The sequence below is a fragment of the Musca domestica genome, unplaced genomic scaffold (genome assembly GCF_030504385.1).
Source record: "Musca domestica strain aabys unplaced genomic scaffold, Musca_domestica.polishedcontigs.V.1.1 189, whole genome shotgun sequence".
NCBI lineage: Eukaryota > Metazoa > Arthropoda > Insecta > Diptera > Muscidae > Musca > Musca domestica.
The window spans coordinates 248,242-271,607 of NW_026712244.1; the positions used below are offsets into that span (position 1 = coordinate 248,242).

The window sequence follows — 23,366 nt, forward strand, 5'->3', positions numbered from 1 at the left end:
ATCTGTTCTGTTCCAGCAAGAATCTCATATTATGAGGGAAAAATTGTTGTCGTAGTAGAAACTTTAACCATTTTGCATTTCTATGACAAAGCTATCAAATATATTTGAAAACTATGAAAGAAATATATATGCCAGAAATTGAGGGTAAGAATAATAAAATGACTGATGATTTTGTGGTATCAACATTATGAAGTAATTCGCAATGTTGTTTCCGGTAAGGGGTCTATAAATCGTTGCATCATGTGGATAGGACAGAGCCAGTCGACAAATTAAATTGACCAAAAATTAAATTTTTTAGGTAGAGGGTGAGATGAAAAAACTGCAACCAACAGCTGCTAAAATTATTCCATTGACAGCTCATTATATTGTTTACAATGCGTACATGCAATTTGGTGAGAATTTTCCAGAAAAAAAGTTATTCATGATGGAATTTAAGCGTGATAGTGGGATTTCTTTATATTTGGCTGGCCAATCACAAGTGGCTATCATTAGAGCACACCAGCATTTAAATGTGAATTAATCGTTTGTGTCTCGTACCATTGCTTGTTACCCTGTTACTGGTAGCGTAGCCCGACGTCAAGGAAGTAGACGAAAGAAAACTCCAACATCAGCAAAAATGATTCGAAAAGTAAAGAAGCGACTTGATTGAAACCCGCGTGGCAGTGGCCGAAAAAGTGACTCGTGAGCTGAACATATCGCAATATTCCATTCCCAAATATTAAAAAATTGAGCTCGGGCGGGGTAAAACCATTGCAATTCAAAAAACTGCAAGAATTTACACCGCAACAGAAAGAAAATAGACTCAAAAAAGCTAAAGAGTTGTTGTTGTTGTATCAGCTCATACCGCTGTGTTCGTTCTGTTTCCATTTTCTGACTCCATTCAATCTGGTTCTTCCTCTAAGTCCAGTAAACTGCCTAATTTAGTTTTCCCCGATGAGAAAACATTCGTTGACCAACATTTTGTAAACAAACAAAATGATCGCGTTTACTTGCCAAAGAGGTCAGCTGAAAAGGTGCACACCTTCGGTTGGCCACCAGAACTTACAAAAATGTATCTCACAAAATTTGTCAAATCCGGTTTATGGAGGAAATCCTGATAATTTTTGTTTAACCGGTTAAAATGTTCTCTCTAATTATATAATTGATTCTGATAGGTTTTCTAACAGAGCAAAAATTTCGATACCATCTCCGCCACTGAAACATTGTACGATAGTTTCTAGTATAAATAAATCTTCCAGCTGATTGCGTTTGTAAAATGTATCATACGTAAACAATGGACTCTATCGCAAATTTTGTTTCAGTTTATTTTTTATGGAAGCATTATGTTTTGGCTTCTTATTTTTTTCCGCTTGGGACGTTTTTCATTCCGGTGTTACATGCGAGGCATACGTGCAAATATACAAACAACACCTTCATTTAGCAATGAGAACATAGCATAAATCGAGTTTAAGAACTTTGAGTACTAAAAGTCGATTATTCGATTAATCGAAAGTCGACTTACATATCCCTATTATGACGTTTGTCTAGGAAGGCATTTTAACGTAAACATAAAATAAACAACAATAAAAAAGGAAAGGAGGAGCAATGGAAACCCCAAACACCAACAAAGGTATGAAGCAATTGGAATACGCATAGGCGTCTTTGTTTATAACTTTGGTTATTTAGAATTTGAGGTGACTGGCGTGTCTAGAAGTGGACGCATACGTAAGAAGTCATCCAAGCTATTAGATTTCCAATCACCTGATGAAAGCATTCAACGGAAAATATACAAAAGAACAAGTACATCAACGGGTTCAAGAAGTGCGGCCAAACACGGTGGACGTGGACGTCCCAGTTTGGCTACGCTTAGGGCCCGTAAACAGACACGCCCGGGACAGGAAGCTGGTGGTGATGCCAATGATATGGCAGAGGATGATGATGATATGGATAATGAAAACGATTTGGACGATAAAAATATGAGTTCCGCCCAGGATAGGCCAGCAGTTAATACGGAGGATGATGATGACGATGGTGGTGATATGGACGACGACGATGATGATGACATGGCTGATGATGATGAACATTTGGATGATGTCATGGGTAATAATGCCACCGAATCAGATGATGATGGTTTCGGGGAATTAGTGGCCGATTTGGTTGGTGCAGAAGGTTCGGCTGGGGACCGGAATTCCCAGAAACCCGATTCGAATGTACGTAAATCTTTGTACATGAGCGAAAAGAGATCGGGCAAAGATGGACGTTTGGAGCGTAAAGATAAGGGCAAGTCGCGTTATACGGCCTACAGTCTGTGGGCAAGGGAATATCGCAAAACTGCGAATTTTGGCAAAGAAGTTGACTTTACCACTGCCCGTCGGGAGTTGTGGGCAAATGTTTCGAATAAAGAGAAAAATAATTGGCGCAGAAAGGCCAAGATTCAGGCCACCAAGGCCAAGGCAATGGAAAGGTCTGGTGGTGCAATGAACAGGGATAAAAAATTGGAGGCCTCACCCTCGGCCAACGCCACAAATTCAACATTTATAAATCGCCCGACAACAAGTCGTACCAAGAAATTACAGCTACAGGCTGAGGAGAAACAAAAGGCCAAAGAAAGCAATGTAAGCGAGACCAAGGCGGCGGCGACAACACCCACCTCTCGTAGAACCCGCAATAATTCGTATAATCGTAAAACGGCGGCAAATAAAAATTCAAATACTGTGGCCTTGTATGCAAATGGCTCGAATTATGATGCCATGGGCAATGCTTCGTTGTATAATAGTAACACTCCACTGCCCACCATTGAACCCATTGATGCAGCGGCCCATCTCAAACTGTTGGGTGAAAGTCTTACCATTATTGGTGAACGCCTCAAGGATCATGAGGGACAAATTGCTGTATCGGGTAGTTTGTCAGTACTGCTGGACAGTTTGCTGTGCTCTCTGGGTCCATTGCTGTGTCTAACAACCTGCCTACCCGGCCTGGAGAAGAAGACCAAATTGAAAACCAATCTAGCTGTTACTTTGGATAATATTGCCTATGTTATGCCGGGTCTTTAGGCGAGGCGACATTTTATTTTTGGGCTTTATATTTAAGATGCTATAGTTTTAAGACTGCAAATCAAAAGTGTATTGTGAAAACATAGAAAGTGTTTTAAAATGATATATTGAAATAAAATATATTGAAAATAGAGAGTAAAAATTCAAAGGAAAGTTAGTTTTTAATTCGTCTAGAAAATAATCCGGTGTGGGTTACTCAAGAGATAGTTACAGAGACTGATCGTCTCGAAACAGCTGTGAATAAAACAATTGATTTACGTATAGAAATTATATGTATATGTTTTGTTTTTATTTATGGCAATTTCATAAAGGAATAAACAAGATTCTTAAAAAAATATGTTGACAACATTATTTTAAACAAATTAGGAATGATTTGAGATTATAAGGTAAATAATATCCAATACCTTGTCTTTTGTTTGCGAAAAAAAGGAACACTTAATTTTAGTTATAGATGTCAAAAATTTCCAATACTAGCTACACAGTGGAACATAAACTTTGTTAACTTAAAATATAAAACAAATTTTAAAAAATAAAATAAACAATTTTTCACTATGAACACAAAATTTACACACGCAATCATTAAATTAGGAATTCTTCGTTGTCCATAGACGTGAAAAGGGGAATGGAGAAGAGATTTTTTTTGGGGAATAGCGGTTTTTTCTCAGGAAAATATTGCCGTCATGTCTTTGCAAAATAGTCAAATTAGAGAGAGAGGGAGAGAGAGAGAGGGAACGTCTTATTTCCAGTAACAGTCACATTAAGTAAAAAACATGGAATTTCATGGGACAAAGGCCATTACTACTCTTTGTTGGTACTCTACAATTGTTGGCATAACCCTGCCGCCGAGATATTATCCCCAGCTCAAATAAGGGGAATGGAGAAGATACATTTTTTGGGGAATGTATTTTTTAGGGGAATCGATTTTTTTTTTCTCAGAAAAATATTGCCGTCATGTCTTTGCAAAAATAGTCAAAATAGAGAGAGAGAGAGAGAGAGAGAGCGAGAGAGAGAGAACGTCTTATTTCCATTAACAGTCTCATTAAGTAAAAAAAACATGGCATTTCATGGGGCAAAGGCCATTACCCGTCCACCCCCAAACTTCTCTACAATTGTTGCGATAGCCCAGCGGCCGATATATTATCCCCAGCTCCGGCGGTTTTCTTAGCCACACGACACACCAAAACAGGTGCCACACAAATTTCAATCTCCACATCCCTTGGCTTCGTGGAAGTTTCCACGCGCAAAGTTTCTGTCCAGCAGGGTACTGCATTCTGGGGATCCAACTGAATACGCTGGGCCTTTTCAGCATCCAAAGATGTTGAGAAACTGTCGTCCATGATGAGACTTGCAGATTCAGGATTTATCTGTAAAAAAAGAAGACAACAATGAAATCGTTTAATTGAAAATGAATGGTAACTCGAAAGTGAACCCAAAAGAAAAACATGATTTTTTTTTTCAGATTATTGGAATTCAATTTTGGACTTGATTTTCTTCTTTCGAGTTCCCTTTGTTATTTTCCCCCCTAACTTACCATCTGTGTTTGACACACATAACGATGGGCCACCAACGAAGCCTTGGCTGCCCCGATTTGTGTATTTTTCCAGGCACTGTCTTTCACCGTCAACATGGCCTGAAATGCCAAGGTGTGCAAATGTATACGTGTGACCATACGTCTCTTGGTCTTTATAACACTGGAGGCATTCTGATAATAGTCCTTGGCCAAAATGCCGAATACTTTACGCATATGATCCAGGGTTGCCCCCACCCGAGGATTACTGTCGCTGGCAAAGCTGGTTTTACCATGTTCCATGACCTGAACTAAATTTTCCAACTCCTGCTCATTCATGCCCAACGAGTCGACATAGGGCAATATGTATTTTCGTAATTGCAGCAGTAACTCTATCTCCACATAAGAAGCCATTTCGAAATGGATTTGGGTTCGTGGTGATAACTCATTGATTTGTTTATTGACCTTCAGCAGACGTTCCTCACGTATGCCTACCTCAAATTTATAGCTATCCATCATTTGGACACCGCTAATGACAAACAGATCCGGTTGATAATCCTTTACAACTTTCTGCAAGTGTTCCAGTGAATTTAAATGGGGATTATTTTGGTCGTTGTGCAGAATATAACGATTGGCTCGAGGGGCTGTAAAGGGGCCCCAGGTTTCACCAGCCTTATATTCCAATATCAAATGGATATCATCTTCTTCGACTTGTTCCCCGGCAATTTTTATGTGATTCGGTACTAGGCGGCGCAGTCTATTTGAGATAACAGAATCAAAAGAGAAAAACACCAATTAATATATTTTTATCACTTAAACACCTTCTCCTCCTCCCCACATACTTGTGAGACATGCGAGCACCCAACAACACATTCCAGCCTTCCTTGTCAAAACGTATACCCATTAATGGGGCATTGCCGCCAATGAACCATTGTATGCCATCTCGATGCTGTTTCTTGGCAATTTGTATCAATTTCCTAAACAAGTAAGGGTTCGGCATACTTCTTCTAAAGCAAAAGAAATCAATTTATTAAATAAAACACAACCGCTTCTCGGTCCCCCTCTACTTACTCAGCTGCTGCTCCATTTTGAAAATAATAACCAAATGTCTGTAGCAATTCCGCCTCATCGTTGATTTCATCAACCGTGAACTCTGGCCCCAGCACGTCGGGTACTATTGCACTGGAATAGTTGAGAAATGCCGTACCGCTGATTACCAAATCACTGCAGGCCCCATAGCCCAGGGCAACTTTAGGTTTAGGTTCCCAAGGCCGTTTTAGTTGACTTTCAATGGCCAACAAACTGGTTAGAATCTGTGTCACCTTATTCAATTGTTTCAACGAGAGAAATGCCTGCCACACAATCGATATTAAGGCCGCAAATACCGAACAAGTTGTTATCAGAGACATGTACTTGAGCAGCGCCATAATTTCTTGAGCGTTCCACTAAGGCATATAGGAGAAATCTTTAATATATATTTTATTTTCTTAATTAATTATTTATTCAAAAAAACACGGACACGACAAAACAAATTGGACAACTTAAAAGCGGTCCAAACGATACGAATGAAAAGACAAAAAAGAATGACCGATAAAAATAGCAACAAAATCTAAACTGTCCGGCTCGAAATGACAATCTGACCAGACAACGAAGCCGGTTTATATTCTCGACGCCAGAAACTAGATTACAGGGCTTATGCCAGAAAACCGTGCCGTCGTGGCAATAAGAAACAGAGAACAAGGTGGAATGAGTGGTAATGATCAAAACAAAACAACAAACACCGACTCAAATACAGGGTACTGAAGATCAACAACGGGAATGTATGGTAGGGTTTTAGAAGCACATTTTGGTCCATGAAACAGGTGGTTTCTAAGTAGTTACTTTAATGATGATCTATGTCGTTTGCCAAAAAAAGGATTAAATGTGAAGTTATAGTTATTCTAAATGCTCATCCTCTTCAAATTTGTCCCCAAATACTCAAAACCATGGTACAATGAAGAGAAGGTAGGTCAACTTTGAAAAAATTGCAAGTATAGAGGTCTAACTGTTTGGCTTGTAATGTCAGAATTAGTATCAAAACAATAAAAAATCAAACAACTTGTTGCATTTATTTTGAATAAATAATTGAAAAAATGCGATAACTGAATGAAAGGTCAACACTTCTTTTCAAAATCATGTACTATATATCTCTAAAGGATTATTTCGCTACAAAAACTCTAGATTTTGTCGATGCATACGTTAAAATAAACATTTTGAAAACACTCGAATTTGAATATTTTCTGAACAATTTTTTTGTTATTGAAAGGAAAACACATACATAAACAAATAAAGATGACATATTAAGCCAAGAAAATAAAAAAATTGAAATCATATGGTATCATAGCCCTACCTTGATATCATTGTACCATGCTCAAAACCTTCTTGTGAAACAAGACACATTAAGTATCTGTCACAAGATCGGAAAATTATAGAGAATTGTTTAGCTTAAAAATGAAGTATTTCAATATGCAATCATTCACTGAAAGGAAACGTATTAATAGGTGACATAACACTTGACTGGACCTAATTAAATTAGTCTTTTTTTGGAACTTTTTTCATTTGACATTCCCCTCTTTACTTTACATAACTAAAATTCAGCTTGAAGCTAGTAGTGCCCACAATAGGTATGTCTGGTTACTTTTTCTGCAGGAATTTTCCAGAAACTTCTTTCTGAGAGAGTGATGTAGTTTTATTCTCTTTTGCAAGAAAATTTGGAATAGTAAACAGATGGAATCCTTGCAAAAACTTGCAAGCAATCAGCTGATTTATCAAAACAAAGCAATTTGTCCGCAAATAAAAGATTTTAGGAACACAAAAATTAAAAAATGAATCGAAAAACAAGACTATTGGGCTTGTGTTTTTCTAAATAAATATGTTTTAAATATCTTTCCGAAGCATACATCACCGGAAGGAGAAGAAGAAGAATTGCAATTGTTTACAAGAAAAAATTTGTCCAGCAAGAATTTGCAAGCTCTCAGTGAAAGAACTGTCAAAATGTCTCTCTCTCTCGAACGGCTCTCTTTTGTGTTGGCAACGACTTCCAGTAGCAATTTGCAACAATTTTTAAAAATTTTAGGGTAAGCAGACACACCTAATGTATGTACCCTTTTACTTGCACACAGGTGAGAATGCTTAAAACGCTTTTTTAATTGATCGGCGGCAAAAAAATGACCTAAAATGATATTCGTCCGCAAAACAGAAAACACTGAAGTGCACCAAGTTTTAGGTTATGTTGGGACCATGGTAGGTGTATCAAGGCTTGGCCACATTGATATGTCAAAATTTAAATGTTTTGACAAAAATAAGTAGATTTTTCAATGTTTTCTTATAGCTCACAAATCGAAATCAACAAATTTTGAAAATTTCAATAATTTTTCATTCAAAATTTGAAATTCCAAAATTGGTTTGACAGTTCATTGTCCCACCAGCTGTATGATACTTACCAACCTTATAGCACGTTTATACCATTGAAGATTAAACAACTGGGTTTAATAGACCTAGTGGTTTAACCTTGTGTGTTTAAATACAGCCTTAAGAGCATATAGATGCCGATCAGCTGATGTTTATTTGCATATACAAATACAACCAAAGGTGAATGCAAAAAGTGACCAAAAATGATGATCGTTTGCAAAGCCGAAAACACTAAAGTGGACATAGTTTTAGGTGAAAATGAAAAATTATTCAAATTTGTAAGAATTTTTAAAAACTGCATATCATAACAAACTCCGATTTGGTTAGTAAAGGAAAACATATACAAATATGCTTATTTTTGAAGAAATATTAAAAAACATTTGACACATCAATGTTCACCGTATATACAAAACTATGCCCATTCTTAAAAAGTTACAATTTCTTCTCACTAAAAAAAATTAAATTAATTAATGCTCTCCATTTGCAATTTAACCTCTTTAGAATTAATTTTCAATAATGGCAACAGCAACAACATCAACCGCAGTAACAACAATGAAGGTAGTATATGCACAATGTAATTGATGAAATGCTTTGCTTACAGCTGGAAGTGTTCAATGAAGTTATATTGAAAATAAAAGTGGTTTTTGTAATTAAAATCTATCTAATATTCTATTTACAAACAAGATTAATTGCATTGGTCGAAAGCATTCTAGAATTAGTTGATGTTAGTTATTGAACGGTTAGCGTTGTTTGGAGCGGGATATTAAGAAACAAACGGAAAATATAAAGTGACGGAAGAATTTAGTTTGAGAACAAATTTCTATTCGGGTTTGTGACACTAGATAAATGTGAGTAAATATATAATCGGGATATTTTGAAGGCTGGATAAGAGAATATCCTATGTTGACATTGTCAAGTAAAAACTAAAAAAATAACATAAAATTAATTATGAAATTAATAGACAGTAGCACGGGCTCAACTCATGTTCTATGAAAATTTGAAATGTTAAAGGAAACATGTCAAAAAAAGATAAATAAACAGAAAATAAAGGATAGGACGAAGCAGCAAATTGAAAATATAAAAATACCTTATGTCGTTTTTAAGGTCTAAGAGCCCGTTTATACAACTAAATCCACTTGATATCAAGTGTCAATTCCATAGAGTATATATAGACACGTAAATCGTCTTCATAAATCCAGTGGACATGGTAGAGGAATATAGGTAGGCGCATCGACGCAGCTGCTATGACAATGAACTGTCAAACCAATTTTGGAAATGAAAATGTTGAATGAAAAATTATTTAAATTTGTAAAAATTGTTGAAAAATGCATATTATAACAACCTACGATTTTCGCCGTATAAGAGAACATATAAAAATCCACTTATTTTTGACAAAACGTTTTTAAAATTTTGACTTGTCAATATTCTCACTTTTACAAATTTCAATAATATTTCATTCAACATTTTCAATTCCAAAATCGGTTTGACAGTTCATTGTCCCAGCAGCTATGTCGATGCGACTATCTGTATTCTTCTACCATGATCTGACGTATACTCTATGGAATCGACATTAAGCTGGAAATACATAAAGCGCTTATCTGGCTGGCTTCTTCGGAAATGAACGAAGGAGACTAGGGTCAAAATCGAACTAGGTCAACCTAAAACTCCTTTGTTCATCTACGAAGAAGCCAGCCGATGACTTAAGCCAGCCAAATATGCGCTTTATGTATTTCCAGCCTTAAAGATCGAGTGGATTTCGTAAATCTAAACGTACTATTATTGCAGCAAAAATGTTTATACCATGTTCCATGGTAGAAGAATATGTCGCATCGACTCAGCTGCTGAGACAATGAACTGTCAAATCAATTTTAAAATTGAAATTTTTGAATGAAAAAATTATTCAAATTAGTAAAATTTTTTGTAAAATGCAAATTATAACAACCTCTGATTGGTATCGTATAAAAAAAATTATAAAGTTTACTTATTTTTAAATAAACATTTTTAAAATGTTGACATTTCAATGTTCCCGAGCGTTGATGCGTATACCTGTAGGTAGACTCATTTGCTAAATTGAATATGGCAACCCTGTTTCAAGGAACGCAACCCATGGTACAATAAAAAGGTACGGTAGAGCCACCAGCTGATTACAATTTTATTTCTAATTCTGCCAATTTTGTGTGTGTATTTATCGTTTTGAAAAATAATAACAAAATATTTTCAAAATTAATGATTGGGAGAAACTTATCTAAAACATTTACGTATGGTGAATGACATAATTTACAATAATTAAAAAAATCTCTTATTTGCGGCGTTCCTCGGCACGTAAGAACAGTTTTTATACCCTCCACCATAGTATGGAGGTTATATTAAGTTTGTCATACCGTTTGTAAGACCTCGAAATATACATTTTAGACCCCACAAAGTATATATTTTTGATCTGCATAAAATTCTATGTCGATTTAGCGGTGTCTGTCCGTCTGTGGAAATTACTGTGGCTTCCGAACGAAAGGAAGTAGGTTGATAAAATTTTAATCTAATGTATATCTTGTCTGCAGGACTTTTGATATTGAAAAGGGGTCATGTAGGTTCACGTTTTGGTATAGCCCCCATATATCGATACCTCCCGATATTCGGTATTTTGATGATTTTAGCGAAATTATTCAAGGGAATTGTTCCAAATTTGGTATTTGATTTTCGTAATGGGTACTACAGCCTATGACAGAAAATTGTCCGTGCAGGTCCATGTCTTCGTATAGCCACCATATATCGAAACCTCCGATATTCGATATTTTGATGATTTTAGCGACATTATTCACCGGAATTGTTTCAAATTTCATATTTGAAGTTCGTAATGGATACTACAGCTTAAGACAGAAAATTGTTTATGCCGGTGCAGGTCTTCGTATAGCCCCCCATATAACGGTACCTCCCGATATTCGGTATTTTGAGGATTTTGGGTACAAAATTCACCGGAATTGTTTCAAATCTGGCATTTGAAGTTCCTAATGGGTACTACAGCCGGTGATAGAAAATTGTCTGTGCAGGACGACGTCTTCGTATAGCCCCCATATATCGGTACCTCCCGATATTCGATATTTTTATGATTTTAGCGACATTATTCAGTTTCGTATTTGTATATTGTAATGGCCTATGACAGAACTTTCCTATCTATCAGGTCCATCCTACCTATCAGGTCCATTCTAAGATTTCAACAGAATTTTTAACAGATTTTATTTTTTCGAAAATTTCCAAATTCGTTCCAAATTGTGGAGGGTCTTCAACATTCTGACTGGTTTAAGTCATCAGCTGGCTTTTTCGTATAGGCACAAAGGAGTTTTAGGTTAGCTAAGTTCGATTTTGGCCCTAAGCTCCTTTGTTCTTTTCCGAAGAAGCCAGTCGATGACTTAAGCCAGTCCAGAAATGTTTTATGTGTTCTCACCTTTATTGATTTTTTAGTTGTTTAATTAAGTGTCAGAAATTTAAGATCCGGAGTCCACTCAATTAATTCTATTTTTGTTCTCAAATTGGATCTCTAATTATTTTTTTTCTCACTGATTTGTAGAAAATGCTACTGAAGAGCTTTACTGTTCCTCTTCTTCTAATCCCGATAATATCCTACCATGAAGTCCATGCACAAAGAACAGCTCTGGATACCGCCTTTGGTCCACTGATAAGGCTATTACGTTTGAATTTTCTAAATGCAATGGGTAGATCGGGGAGAATGGCGAGCAATATGGATTTACTTCGGAGGAAAGGTGTTCGTATCGGTTATGCTAAACAAGGAAAAACCGGATTTTAATATGATTTCTCCCTCTATTTCCCTCTATTTTGTATAGAGAACACAGTTATCGGATAAATTATCTAAAAATGCCACGGAATTTTGTGACCTTAATGGTCCGGGGAAACGTAGCTTGGAGCCACCGACATCAGTGCATCGTTTAAGGCCTGGTGATATTGATATTGTTGCTGCCATGGGAGATTCGTTGACAGCTGGCAATGGTATATTGGGTACAAATCTACTACATTTGGCACATGAAAATCGTGGTGCATCCTGGTCTATTGGGGGTCAGGGTACCTGGCGTGAGTACATGACATTTCCCAATTTGCTGAAGGAGTACAACCCCAAGGTTTATGGTTATTCCCTTGGAGATGCCACGACTACGGAGAGGGCTTCAAGGTTAGTGTGCACATTTGGTTTGTTCCAGAACTTCAAGAATTTAACAATTTAAACTACAATAACCGATTTTCCCTTTATGATATCGAAAAAATTTGCAAAACTAGTGGATTTTTGCAGGTTCTGGAATTATTTAATTATCAAATTTTTAAAGTTTTTTTTTTTCACAGATTCAATGTTGCCGAATTGGGCGCCATGTCACGAGACATGCCCTACATGGCAAAGGTATTGGTCAAACGACTGCTGCATGATCCCAATGTAAATATGACCCATCACTGGAAGGTGATTACCTTGATGGTGGGAAATAATGATTATTGTTCGGAGGTGTGCTTCTTACCCGATCCCATGAAAGCCATCGATGACCATGAGAGAAATATGTTGAAAACTTATCGTTATTTGCGTGATAATGTACCACGTTTAATGTTGAATGTCTCGCCGGCACCAAATCTCTTGCTGTTGACCAAACAAAAGGAGATACCTCTACAATGTAGGCTAATGTTGGCATTTGAGTGTCCCTGTATTTTCGGTAAATCTCCAAAATATCAAAAATTTCTGGGTAAATTTATGGATAAATGGGCCCAGCGAGACATTGAAATAGCCAAGCGGGAGGAATTCAATACTGAGGTAAGTAGGAGATATTAAGATGGTGTGACATCTGGCGGTGGAATTTTGGATTATTTGAAACAAAGTTAAAATAATAGCATGTTTACATGTGATACAACCGGTAGATTTCAATGTGAAATAAAATCAACTGTACTTTGAGGTGAGAATACATAAAACGCTTTATTGACTGACTTTAAGGTGAGAGTAAATAAACAGCTTAAAATCTTCTCGTGGCATGTTTTGTCACATATCATAAAGGGAGTTCAGAGCCGCACTCGAATTCTGCCGTCGTTTCCCTTTATAATGTCATCGGCTGTCATCTTCGGAAAAAACAAAGTAGCGAAAGGTCAAAATCGAACTAAGTCAACCTTAAACCCCTTTATTCCAGTCAGCCGCTGACTTAAGCCAATCTAAAAAGCTTTTTATGTGCATGCACCTTTAGGGCTTTTTTGGAAAAGAACAAATGAATGTAGGGCCAAAATCGAACTAAGTCAACCTAAGACTCCTTTGTTTATAAAGATGGAACAAGATGGAGTAAAGATATGGCAACCCTCTGTTTTTATGATATCGTAACAACATAGCTAGCAATGTTAACCGATTTAAACCGCTGAGGCAATATTCAATTAATTGGGAAAGTCTGTGGAATAGAATCTTTTTATACATGTGTTTTTTTATTAATATGGTCCTGTCATGAGCTAGAGAGTATAGACACAAACGACTTGCTCAGAATGCATTTTGTATAGCCTTTACCATTTTAGGTCTTTGCTTTGTTCCTCTACGAAGAAACCAGCCAATGATTTTAGTGTAGAAGAAGAAGAAGCGTTTTATGCATTCTCAGCGTTATGTACTCTCACCCATGGTAGAAGAATATAGGTAGATGCATCAACGCTTGGGAACATTGATATGTCAAAATGTTTAAAATGTTTAATGAAAAATAAGTGGATTTTCAATGAGTTTTATACGACGCAAATCAGAGGTTGTTACAATATGAATTTTTCAACAATTTTTAAAAATTTTAATAATTTTTCATTCAACATTTTCAATTCCAAAATCGGTTTGGCAGTTCATTGTCCCAGCAGCTGTGTCGATGCGACTACCTGTATTCTTCTACCATGCTCTCACCCTAATATATGACGTTAATGCAATAGAATTGACAGTTGAAATCCACTGGATTTATAATATGTAAACATGGTGTTACTTCATGAGAAGATTGGAAAAAAGTATGAATTTTTTCAGATTCTAATTTATTTTTTTATTTTCCAAGTGTCAAAATTTGTTTACATTTTGTTTACTATTTAACCAGGACCAAACTATCTGTAAAATTCGATTTTAATCTCAATGTTTTTTTATGACGATTAAAGTACGTTCAGATTTACGAAGTCCCCTCGATCTCAATTATCAATTCCATAGCGTATACCATGGTAGAAAAATACAGGTAGATGCATCAACGCTTGGAACCATTGATACGTCAAAAAATTTTAAGTTTTTTTTTCAAATATAGGTAAATTTTTATATGTTTTCTTATACGACGTCACTCGGAGGTTATTATAATTCCCGTTTTTCAACATTTTTTACAAATTTAAATAATTTTTCACTCAACATTTTCCATTCCAAAATTGGTTTGACAGTTCATTGTCCCAGCAGCTGTGTCGATGCGTCTACCATGGCGTATACGTCAAATACTTTATTTACATGACGTATACGTTATAGAAATGACATTTGAAATCGTGTGGTTTTAGTAGTCTAAACGTGCTCTTATAATGAGTACCAATTTAAAGTTTCATGCAAGCATCGTATACAGGTAGATGCATCGACACAGCTGCTGGGACAATGAACTGTCAAACCAATTTTGGAATTGATAATTTTGAATAAAAAATTACCTCCGATTGGCGTCGTATAAGAAAACATAAAAATCTACTTAATTTTGACAAAACGTCTTAAAAATTTTTACATATCAATGTTCCACAGTGTTGTATTCTTCTATCATGTAAGTTAGCTTAAAGCATGTTTACACATACAAAATCAAGTGGTATGTTTACATAAACAAATACATGGTAGAAGAATACAGGTAGATGCATCAACGGTTCGGAACATTGAAATATGAAAAATTTTAAAATGTTTTTTTTTTTTCAAAAATATGTAGATTTTTAAAAGTTTTATTATACGACGCCAATCTGAGGTTGTTATGGTATGCATTTTTTTAAACAATTTTACATATTTTAATAATTTTTTATTTAAAATTTTCAATTTAAAAATTTGTTTGACAGTTCATTGTCCCAGCAGCTGTGACGATGCGACTACCTGTCTTCTTTTACCATGGTACTATTACAAGTTATCGTTTATAGTCTCACATTTAACCGCTAGATGGAGCACATCTCTATTTTTTTCATAACCTCAATAATTTTTGTATAATTTCAGACCTTTACCATTAATATAGAACACTATACAAATCAATATACACTGCCCACCTTACCGAACGGTAATGCCGATACCACATATACTTCTGAAGATTGCTTTCACATAAGTCAAAAAGCCCAGGCGGCAAGTAAGTAAAACGAGAGAGACACAAAATAATAAATCGTTGTCAAATTATAAAGGAATGCCAAGAATACCAATCATTAAGGTGAGGTTACATAAACAGCTTTGCATCATGGCTAGGTATAATAATGTCAAATTATACAGGGAAAGGCAGAATTCCAATGCAGCTCTGGCATCCCTTTATGATTTGTCACAAAATATGCCATGCGCAGACTTCAAGCTGTTTATGTGCTTACACCTTTACTACTGCCTTTGGCATAACCTTAATCTGTCAAAATTATATTTCTTTGATTATTACACAATTGCAATACATTTTGACAGCTCAGGGTAGACAAGTTGATTTTTTCTGTTAGAGCCAAGATATATTAAAAGTGTGACAGAAGAACCAGCTGATCACCAGACGAACTGTCAAAATGCATGGTAACACCATGGTAGAAGAAGACTGATTAATCAATAGTTTTAAAATGTTTTTTTTTTTTTTCAAAAATGAAAAGATTTTTATGTTTTCTTATTTGATGCAAATTTGAGGTTGTTAGGTGAGAATACATAAAATGCTTTTCTGACTGGCTTAAGTCATCGGCTGGCCTCTTTGGAAAAGAACAAAGGAGCGTAGAGCCAAATTCGAACTAAGTCAACCTAAAATTCCTTTGTTCGTCTACGAAGAAGCCAGCTGATGACTTAAGCCAGTCAAAAAGAGAGTTTTATGTATTTTACGCATTTTGCCAAAAATTTTACATATTTGAATAATTTTTCATTCAAAAATTTCAATTCCAAAATTGGTTTGACAGTTCATTGTACCAGCATTTTATTATTAGTTTTAAATTTATTTTAGAAATATTAATAACTTTTTATTTCTTTTTCTAATAACAGGTGCCCATTCTTATTGGAATAATCTCTTTGAAATGCCCAATGAAAAGCGTTCCTTTAAAAAGGATATCTACGAGAATTTTCTGTGTCCCACCGAAGAGCATCCTTATATTATAACTAGAGTTAATAGCAGTCCGGATTTTAAGGTTTAATGTAAGAGAATTATCAAATAGAAAAACTGTGATATAAATTCGTGTTGTGAGAGTAAACATAAGAGAGAATAAAGGGAGATATGAACTTAATAAAAATACTTTTATATGTAAAGGCATGGTAGAAGAATACAGGTAGTCGCATCGGCACAGCTGCTGGGAAAATAAACTGTCAAACCTATTTTGGAATTGAAAATGGTGTATTAAAAATTATTCAAATTTTTAAAAATTGTTAAAAAATGCATTTCACAACAACCTCCGATTGGCGTCGTATAGAAAAACATATACAAATCTACTTATTTTATGAGAATACCATGGTAGAATTAGGAAGGTAAGTGCAATCATATGTTTAATTTTTTTTTTTCAAAATTATTCATTTGACAACATCTCATTGTCAAAATGTATATATATAAATCCATAGTACATACACAAATCAGAGATGGGAACCGTTTTTCTATGCACAGAAATTTGACAAGGTAAATTGAAAAAAAGCAGAGATGGGAATACTTATTTAAAATGTCTTTGCCTTCTTAATTTTGCCATGGAGAATACATAAAAGGCTTTTTTGACTGCCTAAAGGAGTTTAAGGTTGACTTATTTCGTTTTTTTTTTGTAGAGGAATAAGGGAGTTTTAGGTTAACTTAGTTCGATTTTGACCCTAAGCTCCTTTGTTCTTTTCCGAAGAAACCAGCCGATGTTAAGCCGGTCAAAAAAGGCATTTTATTTATTTTCAACTTTAAACCTGCATTTACAGAAGACAGGACAATAGAATTCATGTTTAAATTGTCAAAATGCCAATATATTAAAGCTAAAATATTATTTAGCTTGGAATTTTTAGTAATGGACCAGTATGTGGTCATGTTGAGTCATCAAAATTCTCCATAACTTTTGTTGTTATCATTACCACATATTAACATAATTAGCTAAAGATTTCCAATAAAAAAATATTGATTTCCGATTTGGCAAAAGTTCATTGCACTGAAACCAGAAAAACAAAATTAATGAAAACAAGAACTTGATACGTAAAAATCTTGAACTATGTTCTGACATTTGTTAAACAATTAACCACAAAATAAATAACTAAAGAAGAACAACAACCTAAATCATCCATCATCATTTTTCTGCAAAAAAAAAAAAAAAAAACATTTTCATTATTTCAAACACACAAAACATCTGGAAAAAATACAAATTCAAACTAATATCTTCAATGAGCGGAAGAATAATATTTTTTGGCGAAAAAAAAAATTTTGACACGATTTGTGTTTTGTTGGCAGGAAACAAAACCGAAAATCGCCACTTCTGGCACTTCAATTAATCGAAAAATGATATATTGAATTTTTCACACTTTTAATTCGAGAATTAAATAATTTTTTATATTTTTTTATTAGGGTATTTTTTGTGCAATTCCGAATTATGGTATATTCCCCCTTTAATGACAGCCATTAAACAAATTATTCATGTCACTCACTTTTAACTTCCATCTTTTTTTAACATTTCATAAAAAAAAAAACAAAATACTCAAGCCAATTAAATTCGTGTTATTGCCCCCACCTCCCTTGCCAAATCATTGCAAATTAACACACCATACCGCTGCGCTGCTGGCTAACTGCCTGACTGACATGCATTACAGTGCTAAATGCCGGAGCGTTTTTTTTTGTCACGCTTCAATTTCAAGTGCATGGCCAACAACAAATTCAGAGAGTTGTTGGTTGCTTCTCTCTCAACTGATTCATAACCAGTTGCTTGATGTAAACAGCAACGTCATAGCCACCCAAAACAACAATTGACGAGCATGCAATGTCATGTTACGACGTCATGGATTACTGAACGATGTTGCCTATAAATAATTCGAAAGGTGTGGAAAATCGTGAAAATTAACTTGTTAACATGAAATATACAGAAAACAGACATAGGTAGCTGTTTATATGGGTGGAAAATATTAAATAGATCAATATTTTTTATTTATACACTCAAGATGTTAAGACAATTTTATTGATTTATTATTACATGATAGAACTAAGAAGGTAAAGTCATGCAATCATATGTTTACAATTTATACATTTGGCAAAATTTCATTGTCAAAATCTATATTCATAAATCCATTGAATACACACAAAATCAGAGATGGGAACTGTTTTTTATCCATTGATATTTGGCAAGGTAAATTACAGAAACTACAGATCTGGGCCTCAATTCTTGTTCTATGAAAATGTGAAATGAAAACTTTAATAAAGAAAAGAAATGTCAAATGAAAAATTTTATAGAGTAAATATTTTTCATTTCAAATTTTCATAGAACAAGAATCCAGCTCCTGGGAATGCTAATTTGAAATGAGGTTACCTTTATTTCATGGTACCATGGATATATGTGACAGCTGGAGATTTCTTCATGGTATGGAATCAAGAAGGTAAAGTCATGCAATCATATGTTTACAATTTTTTTTTTTTCAAAAATTATTCATTTGACAACCTCTCATTGTCAAAATTTGTATTTATAAATCCATTGTACATACACAAATCAGAGATGGGAATCTGTTTTTATGTAGTGAAATGTGTGAAATTCAGAGATGGGAATGCTTTTTTGAAATGAATTTATCTTCTTAATTTTACCATGGATTTCTTGAATTTTTCCATTGACATTTTCAACAAAATCAAAAATGATAGACCACCTGTCAAATTGACACAATATGGAGAAATTAGAATACAATGCCCCAACATTTTAGTTGAAAGGCCCAAATTTATGGTTCCTTTGTCAATAGATATAAAAGCTTAAGGTGAGAATACATAAAACGTTCTTTTTGATTGGCTTAAGTTGTCTGCTGGCTTCAAAATAACAAAGGAGCGTTGGGCCAAAATCAAACTAAGTTAATCTACAACTCCTTTATTCAAAGACATAGAAGTATAAAGGTGGGAATAAATAAAGTCATATGTGGCTGGAGCGTTGAACCAAAATCGAACTAAGTTTACCTACAACTCCTTTGTTCCTACACGTAGAAGCCAGGCGATGACTTAAGCCAGTCAAAAAAGCGTTTTATGTATTCTCTCTTTTAGAGCTTTGGCTTAATGTTTTCTCATAGTATTAGAATATGTTTTCTTTGATATGCCAGAAGTCTTATCACAACAGTATCGGAGGCATTTAAGAAATAGCCATGGTATAATTAGTAAGGAATCTCATGAAATTCTTCGATTATTTTTTATTAATTTGATGTCCTTTCATTGTCAAATGAATATTTTATAGGTCCATCTTAAATATGGGCGTAAATATTGCAAGGCATGATACAATTACCAAGGTAATCTCATGCAATCCTACGATTATTTTTTATTTTTTTGATGTCCTTTCATAGTCAACTGGATATTTTATAGGTCCACCCATGGTAGAAAAATATAGGTAGAACCATCGACACAGCTGCTGGGACAATGAACTGTCAAATTTAAATTTTGGAATTTAAAATGTTGAATGAAAAATTATTTAAATTTGTAAAAATTGTTGAAAAACACAAATTATAATAACCTCCGAATCACATCATATAAGAAAACATATAAAAATCTACGACAAAACATTTAAAATTGTTTGACATATCAATACTCCCAAGCGTTGATGCATCTCCTGCCATGAGTCCTCCTTAAATATGGACGTACAACTTGCATGACATGTGCATTTATTTGCGAGAAAATATTTTGACATTTTGAAAAGGAGAAAACTAAAATATTATAGCACGTTTACACAGAAAATCTCTAATTTTTAATGTATACAGTGTGAGATAAAAAAAAACCGCAACAAAGTCAAACGCCATAATTTTTACATTTTTTTAAATTTTATTGAATGAAAGCAAAAAATATCGAAAATAGCATCAAATTTTAGAAAAAGCTTAGATTTGTTTGAATTGGCCACCTTTGGCATAAAATATGGCCTTCAAACGGCAAATGAAACCGTCACATGCTGGCCCATTCCCGGCGAAGCGCTTGCTTGAGGTGATCGACACTTTGGTATTTGTTAGTGCCAACCTTGCTTTCCAAAAAACTCCAGACACAATAGTCCAACAGATTGGTATCCGGAGATTTTGGTGGCCAGTGTGCGCTGGAAATGAAACGAGGAACCTCATTTTGTAACCATTCTTGGGTGACGAGTGCTGAGTCCTGTTGGACTGTCCAAGGTCTGCGCCAAAAATGTTTGTCTTTCCAAGGCTTTAATACACCCTCAAGAATATTTTCGCTGTAATTTTCGGCATTTATTCTGATGTCACGTTCGATTAATACGAGCGGAGAGCGACCATCGGCTGTTGAGGCGGCCCACACCATCACCATGGCCGGCGCTTGAGTTCTGGTGGCCAACCAAAGGTTCACATTTTCAGCTGTCCTGACCTCTTTGGCAAGTAAACACGATAATTTTGTTTGTTTACAAACTGCTGGACAACGAATGTTTTCTCATCGGAGACCACCAAACCAAATTCGGCAGTTCACCACTTTCGGCCAAGCGAAGCAACTCTTTAGCTCTTTGAGTCTATTTTCTTTCTGTTGCGGTGTAAGTTCTTGCATTTTTTGGAATTTCATTGGCTTTACCCCAAGCTCATTTTTTAATATTTGCCAAATGCCGAATATTGTGATATGTTCAGCTCATGAGCCATTTTTCGGCCACTGCGACGCGGGTTTCGATCAAGTTGCTTCTTTATTTTTCGAACAATTTCTGCTGGCTTCTTCGCAGAGAAACAAAGGAGTTTTAGGTTGACTTAGTTCGATTTTGGCCCAAGGCTCCTTTTTTCATTTCCTAAGTCATCGGCTGACTTAAGCCAGCCAAATAAGCGCTTTATGTATTCCCACCTTAAGTCATCGGCTGGATTCTACGCCTGGTGGAATACAGGTAGATGCAGGAACGCTTGGATTTCATAAAAAAGTAGATTTGTATTTGTTTTCCTATACGACACACATTGGAGGTTGTTATGATACGCATTTTTAGCATTTTTTACAAATTTGAATAATTTTTTTATTTAAAATTTTCAATTCCCAAAATTGCTTTGACAGTTCATTGTCCCAACAGCTGTGTCAATGCGACTACCTGTATTTTTCTACGATGAGAGACACTCCTAATGGCAATGAAGTTACATCCACCTTAAACATGTTTATGTTTCTCAAAACCTAATCGAAATATTAAAAACCCCCAAAAATACCCTCAAATATTGTTTTGTTAGTGTCCGCTATTTTACTTTCATCAACCTGTGACAGATATCACAACATCTAAATCAAAAAATTAACAAGCCAGTAGCTAATAAAAAAGACAAATGAAAACGCTTTGTAATTAAATTTATATTAAATACTTTTTTATTATCGTACATTATTTGAGAACAGAAATTATTATTTGTTTTTTTTTTTCTTTAAATTGTTTTTAATACTTTCAAGCGGTTTTATATTTTGTGACATAAAATACACAAGATGTCACTGCTGAGTAATCTAGAATAACAGCAAAAAACAAACGGAGAGAAAAAAAAAAACAAACTCAACCGCCAAAAAAAATCGCTCGCGCACACACACACATTTATACGTCACACAATTAACTGAGATTTATGCAAACAGTTATAAATAATTAATAAGGCAGAGTGTCAGCCGGCAGTCCAGAACAATGTGTGTAGATATTCTCCTTATTTTTTTTAAATTCATCAAACGAACGGCGTTGAAATATTTAATTAATTACCATACACGAATTTGAACAATCAACTACTATTATTATTTTCTGTTGTTGTCACTCACTCACTTGCTATTGTCATCGCAAGACACCAAAATACTTACAGCAAAGAAATAACGAGGGTGGTTTTAAAATTTATGGGAGAATGTAAAAAATATGGGATTGAGAATATAAAAAACGCTTTTTTGACTGGCTTAAGTCATCGGCTGGATTCTTCGTGGAGGAACCAAGCAAAGGCCTAAAATGGTAAAGACTAGACAAAATGCATTTGAGCAAATGGTTTGTGTCTATAATACATAGAGTAACAGCTCATGGCAGAGGCATGTTAATATAAAAACCACAATTACTGAAAGGAATGACAAATAAAAGTTTGAAATATCCAATAATGTGGTTTTAAAATTCTATCCCATAGACCTTTCCAAAAATTTGCGTATTGCCTTAGAGGTTTAAATCAGTTGACATTGGTAACTATGTTGTTATGATGTCGCAACAGCAGAGGTATTTTCACAGGGTTGCCATATTTTGATTTCTATGTCTTTGAACAAAGGAGTTGTAGGTTGACTTAGTTCGATTTTGGCCCAACGCTCCTTTGTTCTTTTCCGAAAAAGCCAGGAAGTACAAAAAAAAAAAAACGTTTTATATATTCTCACCTTAAGTTCCTGATTGCGACTTCTTAACATTTTCTCCAAAATATAAAATTAAAAAAATGAATTTTAAAAAATTATACTCTCCAAAATCTAAATCTTGAGGTTTTTAAAAACATTTTTTTCACCAAAACATCGTGGATTTTTAAAACTTTTTTTTTTCAATATAACCATGCTACAATTGTTTGGTAGGCGATAAGGCTGGGTTTTTAGAAATTCGTGCTAAAGACTAAGAATAGTACTAAGATGTAGTAAAAACGGAATGAGCTAGAATTCTGAAATTTGGAATGAGACTCACTGATGGAGTGCAGGATAGATGTATCAAAGGGTTTGTGGAAATTCGAAGTTTTAGGATATGAAATTTTAAAATGATACCAAGCTTCGAGAAAGGTACCATTTGGTATTATGTGAAACTAGAATCTTGAAATGCGGTATGAGAATCAAGATTGGAAAGTAAATTTGATAATAAAAGTGATTTTGGAATGAATTGTACTAAATTTGGTGCAGCTTGGTTTAAAGTAGACGGATGAAGCTAAAAATGTTGAAATTTGGTTTTGGTGGTCCCGTTTGGTGGTTGATGTGTGATAAAGAGGTGGTTTTGAAAATGTGTACTACAATTGCACGAAATGTTCTAAATAGTACTATATTTGGTAACATTTGGTATTGGGTGAACAGATAGTGCTTGAAAACGAAAATTTGGTATTAAGGCCAACCTGGACATATGGA

At 34.9% G+C, this 23,366-nt stretch overlaps 3 protein-coding genes across 4 annotated transcripts; 2 read left to right on the plus strand and 1 right to left on the minus strand.

Annotated features, from left to right (window-relative positions):
• The first annotated feature begins 1,478 nt into the window (after positions 1–1,478).
• Positions 1,479–3,755, plus strand: LOC101896208 (MATH and LRR domain-containing protein PFE0570w). The gene is made up of 2 exons (XM_005177604.4): positions 1,479–1,609; positions 1,666–3,755. The coding sequence occupies exons 1-2, from the start codon at positions 1,585–1,587 to the stop codon at positions 3,030–3,032; spliced, it is 1,392 nt and encodes a 463-aa protein (XP_005177661.2). The 5' UTR covers positions 1,479–1,584; the 3' UTR covers positions 3,033–3,755.
• A 323-nt stretch (positions 3,756–4,078) lies between these two features.
• Positions 4,079–6,295, minus strand: LOC101896047 (ADP-dependent glucokinase). 2 transcript variants are annotated; one of them, XM_011298310.3, is made up of 4 exons: positions 5,611–6,295; positions 5,382–5,543; positions 4,564–5,296; positions 4,079–4,396 (listed from the first exon to the last, which is right to left on the minus strand). In XM_011298310.3, exons 1-4 carry the CDS (start codon positions 5,964–5,966, stop codon positions 4,136–4,138), a joined length of 1,512 nt encoding a protein of 503 aa, XP_011296612.2. In that variant the 5' UTR covers positions 5,967–6,295; the 3' UTR covers positions 4,079–4,135. The 2 variants fall into 2 exon arrangements, with proteins under 2 accessions (XP_011296612.2, XP_005177660.2); XM_005177603.4 differs by having other exon boundaries at positions 5,382–5,546; positions 5,611–6,292.
• Positions 6,296–8,708: 2,413 nt separating this feature from the next.
• Positions 8,709–16,396, plus strand: LOC101897731 (phospholipase B1, membrane-associated). Its single transcript, XM_059121105.1, has 6 exons — positions 8,709–8,837; positions 11,552–11,744; positions 11,826–12,166; positions 12,334–12,787; positions 15,185–15,311; positions 16,175–16,396. The coding sequence occupies exons 2-6, from the start codon at positions 11,688–11,690 to the stop codon at positions 16,321–16,323; spliced, it is 1,128 nt and encodes a 375-aa protein (XP_058977088.1). The 5' UTR covers positions 8,709–8,837; positions 11,552–11,687; the 3' UTR covers positions 16,324–16,396.
• Positions 16,397–23,366: the final 6,970 nt, after the last annotated feature.